We start from the raw sequence: 5,559 nt of genomic DNA, 5'->3' as shown, positions 1-5,559 counted from the left end.
CGCGGTAATTCATATTTGAGCAGGAGGACGCGTCTACCCTGGCGTCTGTTGATGTGATTAACTTCTTCCTTTCTGTCCTGGTTCAGTATAGACTACTGAACGCCTAAGCAAAGGTTGCTCTCTTGCTTGGAGGGTACAGAACACCACCCACCATGCCTTCAAGATGTCCCCCACTGTGATGAAAGACAATCCATTTCTATGGTGGATTATGGTAATGGATGAAGAAGCAATTTGGAACCTGCAAGTTTTTTTGCACTACGGTTAAGTAATGGTACTGTTTTTATAACAGCGCCTTAACTATAGCGCGGAAACTGTATCGCATATGTCTCTTCATGAATATCTCGCATGTATGAGGTTGGCTTTTGTGGCATCTAAATACTGTGAAACACTGAACATTGATAGACACAAAATTTTATTAGAACGCTTAAAAATGTTTCATTCAAGTAGGATCTTATAAAAACAAAGCAGTTCCGATTTCATACCTTGCTCATTGCTGTGTCCTAAACGAAAAGTTATGAAGTGAAGAGTGAAGGCAGAAGAGTGATGACATAAAAAAGGCCTAAAATGAGCTGAAAAATTTTGGTACAGCGATACAGAATGAGCGTAGTGAACATCGTAAAAGTGAAACAAGTTTTAGTATGGCATAGTAGCAGGACGGTAAGGAATTTTGAACAGGTTTTTGTGATGTAGTTACACTTAGAGTCCTGACACTTTTTGAGCATGTCGGCAGCAGCCATCCAATATCACAATTTTGTTTAGAAATGCAGTTTCACAGAAGTAAAAAGAAAACCGTAAATGTGTGCTATAGAAATGTATAACCGTGTCCGTCTGACAATTGTAGGTTACTCATTCACTAGAGAAACTGTACAGCTTGAGAACTGGGCTTAGTGAAAAAGCTTCAAAACCAAACATGTGATTTTCAATTGGAGGTTGCGCACTCAAGCTCCGAAAAGTCTGTAAAGAAGAAGGCACCCAATGTTCGGGATGCAGGGACGCTGACATTGGGTTAAGAGAGCCAGATCCCATGGAAGTGGCAGGGCCGAGAATCCCTGCTCTGGTCCTTTAGGTCTGGCCCACATCGGTCAGGTTGAGATAACTGCAAACGCGCGCAACAAGGTTCGTTCCGAGTGCTTCCAGAGTGGGTCGCTCTTCGAGGTTTGGCTCACAAGCTACGCTGCGCATGACGACGCCAGTGTAGGTGAAGTAGCCGGCAGCGAGCCGAGTGCGGGCATCGCGTATCATCGCGAGTGCATCTTCCTCGGGCATGGTGAAGTATTGGATGAGCACCTTCGTCAGGGAGTACGAGTTTTGCAGTTCTTCGAAGGCCACAATGGCGCTCCTTTCGTCGGCGCCGTTGACAAAGCGGGCGGCCTGGTGGACGTTCATCTGCGTATCGAAGAAGCTGCTCTAGTGGCCTGAACAAAGTACACTAGAGCTTCGAGCGTTGGAGAAACAAACATGAGAGGACCACCGCATGCGTTCAGATCGTTCAGCTCAACAGTGGTTGGAGTCGTGGATTTGAAAAACGCATTTTCATTTCGCCTTTCAGCGCTCAAAGAGTTGCACGCGAAGTAAAATTCGTTTCTGGTGATAAAAAAGCGCATTGCTCGAAAAACATGGCTGATCCCTTTGTCATATGAATCGGTATAACACGATAGTGAAAGGTGTCTTCACAGAGGTAGTTAGCGTTTGTTGTGTATTGTTTCGACACAATGGCGAAGGAATGAATGTTGTAGCCACAAATTGTAATGTCACGCGAAGAAGGGGGCAGCCAGCTCGAAACTCGCAACGCGCAGCTCGAGCAGAAAGGACGCACAGAAAAGAACATACACAGGATGAGCGTGAACTAACAACTGTCACAGCTCGACAGTTCGAGCGCCCTGCTCAAACACAATGGAGGACGTACGAAACGAACCCACAAGTGTACTCAGGATGAGCGTGAACTATCTGTCACAGTTGTAACTTATTTGTGTGTGAGCAGCGGGCTCCTCTCGCAAAAGTGGCCGCTTCAGTGAGCAAATTGGCCTTCGTGCTCTCTGTAACTTCAACGCAAACTTGCGTTGAGAGCACAAGACGTACACCACCCCCCATCACGAGATAAGCGCGCGCGCACGAGTGATCACGCCCTGTGGAGGCACGCGCGCATCGCAGCGCGCTGCACGACGACCTTAAAGCGCGCCCATGGAGCCCTTCACGCCATCTCACTAGTGATAACAAAAAAACGCTGAAATGCCACCAATCTCTGAGTACCACCAACGGTAAATGGTGTATATAAATAGCTCGCCGTTAGTACGCTAAAGAACGTGCCGTCTCTGGCCGTACCGGTTCGCACCGCGCGCTGCGGAGCGAAGAGTCGTAGTTTAGACTCCCGGCGACGGAACATTTTCGTGTAGATTTGTTCTTTGCCAGCTATTAATATATATGTTACAACGTCATATCCATGACGGAAATACGTTAGTGGAGCCGTGGTGGACCCCAGCATAAAATGTTTTCGTGCTAAAAGGAAATCTACGCAGAATTTCTTTTGAGAGCTGTTTAAGTGATGCATGCGCGTTGAAATTTATTGTAGGTAGCGGCCGTCCATAGAAAGGTGCTTTCGAGTGGCGTCGGCATGGCGGCCCATTTCCTGTGTAGCACTACTAGGATGAGCGGCGGAAAAATTTATGAACACCACCTACGAAAGGGGCAGAGGACCGATAGGAAAGACGGTCAACTTTCAACTATGTTGCTTAGGCACAAAGGATCCCCTGGGCGACAGCCGCGTATGCGGAAGGACTATTGCACCTCTGATGAAAACGTGCAAAGCAAAGAGTAAACCACAGAACAAAAAGGAATGTCACGAAAGCATTATTTCATCATGACATGACAGTATTTCCAGAAGTGATGTCATATATGCACCTGCATGACATTTTGGCACTATACGACAATGAAGTTGTCATACACTATAAGAAAAAAATAGAGTATTTGTGGAGTATTGCTGCCACACAACTATAATCGTCATCGACCTCACGTACTTTCCTCGCGTTATCACCACGGTCCCGGAACTTCCGGGCCACGAACGGCGCGCGCGTTATCAGCGTGACATAGCATTGTTGATAGAAAAGTGACGAGAGCCGGGTTTTCAAGAAAGGAAACGCGAGCAAGCCAGATTACTAACATTGGTGTGTGGCAGAAATATTTCCTAAATACTCGATTTCTTCTTTGAGTGTATAACGCCAGAGCACTCGTTTTGTCCGCGGACGCGATCCGCCTGACCATAATCAAAGACAGCGTCACTGTTCAACAATCATCGAGCTAAGACGAGATACTTGTGGGTAACTGGCTGAAACTCGGTACGCAGTACGCTCAAGGCATCGTTATGAAAATACTTGCAAGCACAGCCAACATCGATAGCGGAAGCTCACCATGTTGCGTCGTAGAGTTGCCTTGATGGCAAATTCATTGGCGTAGTTGTAGCCGCCCACTTTCACTTCGAGAGATACGAGCGCGCGGTTCCGTAGAATGGACACGCCTAGCATGCGGCAGATTGGCCGCACTTGCTTCGCACCCTCCTTGTTGTCCGCCAAGTAAATGGTGAAGAAGTTGATGCACCGGTTGTCCCTGATCAGTTGGCCCAGCGACAGGATGACGCTTTCGCTGAAGGCGAAGTTCGAAATCTTTAGGACACGGACGCTGCCGTTACGCGCGAGCGCCTTGAGCAGGCTGGCACCGTCACCTCCGGGTAGATCGGTGTTGAGGTTCAAGTCTCTGCACCGAAACAGAAAACACTAACCAGGGATTCAGTGAGAAAGGAGAACTCAGTCGGGCATTTAACATTCGCTGGCAACGCATAAGGTCAGAGACTCTGCGCTGCAGCTTAGCCCGCTGTTTAGAAATTCTTTTTGTTCAACCAATTCGGGGTACCGCAATAAAACAACAAAAACATGCCAAAATTACCGCAAAAGTTTTGTCGTTTAATTTGTAGACCTTTTGTTTCTGAATAAAACGGTACCACTCTTTAAAATTAATGGGGTTTCTTGATTTCACTAATCGCATAAAAAAGATAACTCGAAGGTGCCTTCGCCGCGTGGCAGTACAATGAAAGATGGCAAACAATGAAAGTAAAGACACAATTGGCGCAACATAGACAGGTGTGGCCATCTAGCGTCAAGAAACAAGTATGACGAGTGTAGTCTTCATCACTTCCATGTGGGACCAATGTTTGTTGACGAGTATAGTCTTCATCGGTCATTCTATTGCAGAATCTCATGACGACTTTACCCGTCAACGGTAGCGGAAGAGTTAATTTCATGTTTACCGAAGACAGCATTGCTACGATGTGATAACTCGCAACCAACTTGCATGAAACCCCTTCTGGGCATTGTTACTTGAGTAATTTACTGCACTAACACTGGACAAGTGATGATGGCGCCAAAAAAAAAGTGTACCCTCTTTACTGGACCTCTGAATACGCATTTCGACACCGTCATTGTGTGCATTGCTTAGTTGAAGAAAAGCGGACATTTGCGAATAAACTTGAAGAGCACTGAGCCTGTTGCAAGACGACAGTTAGAGCGTGTGCGTAAAATGACGATACCTCAAGAACCTCGTTTCAGCCAAGGTATCGACCAGCTTTTGAAGCACAGCATGGTTCATGAGGTAGCTGCACTCTATTTTCGCTTCGTGATTGGTGCGGCTGTCGGCCACAGCATTCAGCAGAACCGTGGCGTCGTCGGTCGCCCGCCTGTTCAGTTCACAAAAGGCCGAGCTGGTGTCGCACAACTTAACGCCATCAGCAAAGTCGGCGCCGCTAGGGTCTATCCAGGAGATGTCCAGACGGGAGGAAACATTGAGCTGGCGGATGATGTTAAAGAAGGGCTCCATCACGCCGGCGCTCTGCCTGCCTATAACGGAGAACGCAAGCGTTCCCAGACTGCTGTTCACCTGCAGGGACAAGTTAGAGACCGCGAAAGTGATACACAAATAAAGCCATAAAGCGAACGACAATAGCGAATTTTGCACTTGAAGAACTGATACCTCGCGGCGACCGTCTTTGAATCGGGCGGGTTGGTATGGAACAAATGCCGACAGATAAAAATCAGGGCAAAAAGACTGCAGGCTACCATGATAATGTGAACAATGATTAAGAACTTGAAAGCAATGATTCGTTAAACCTATTTGGGCAGTAACTGGAGTAGGTCAAGCGGTCTTGTAAAAAGGGTTGGGGCCAGAGACCGCATTTTCATAGCTTTTGACGGGTTGGCCGGACGTTCTCGTATTTGCCAGCAAAGCTGTTTAAGCCGACTGGAAAAACCTTGGTGTGTATAAATGAGTACAACAAAAACTCATCGTGATAGATATGTGCCACAGAAATTGCGCAAATCCACTGCTCACTGCTGATTCAATAAAAATAAAGAAGGCAACAGACGGGCAGCAAACACAAAATATGATTAGAAGGTAACCAGTAATTGATAAAAGCTTTAATAAACCGTCGGTATCATCCCATTGATAAACACCGTGTCCGCACGTTTGAGCTTCGCTGAAGCATTTGTACGGAGTGCTTCAGCGAGAAGGAATACT

The 5,559-nt window shown here is 46.9% G+C and overlaps 1 protein-coding gene across 1 annotated transcript; it reads right to left on the bottom strand.

Annotated features, from left to right (window-relative positions):
• Positions 1–924: 924 nt before the first annotated feature.
• LOC125760016 (uncharacterized) lies at positions 925–4,917 on the bottom strand. Its single transcript, XM_049419590.1, has 3 exons — positions 4,577–4,917; positions 3,405–3,747; positions 925–1,386 (listed from the first exon to the last, which is right to left on the bottom strand). The coding sequence occupies exons 1-3, from the start codon at positions 4,861–4,863 to the stop codon at positions 1,063–1,065; spliced, it is 954 nt and encodes a 317-aa protein (XP_049275547.1). The 5' UTR covers positions 4,864–4,917; the 3' UTR covers positions 925–1,062.
• Between the last annotated feature and the right edge of the window lie 642 nt (positions 4,918–5,559).

This window comes from Rhipicephalus sanguineus, chromosome 10, assembly GCF_013339695.2.
Source record: "Rhipicephalus sanguineus isolate Rsan-2018 chromosome 10, BIME_Rsan_1.4, whole genome shotgun sequence".
NCBI classification, from domain to species: domain Eukaryota; kingdom Metazoa; phylum Arthropoda; class Arachnida; order Ixodida; family Ixodidae; genus Rhipicephalus; species Rhipicephalus sanguineus.
Note: the sequence above shows the minus strand (reverse complement) of the source record. Positions and strands in the feature narration are given on the sequence as shown.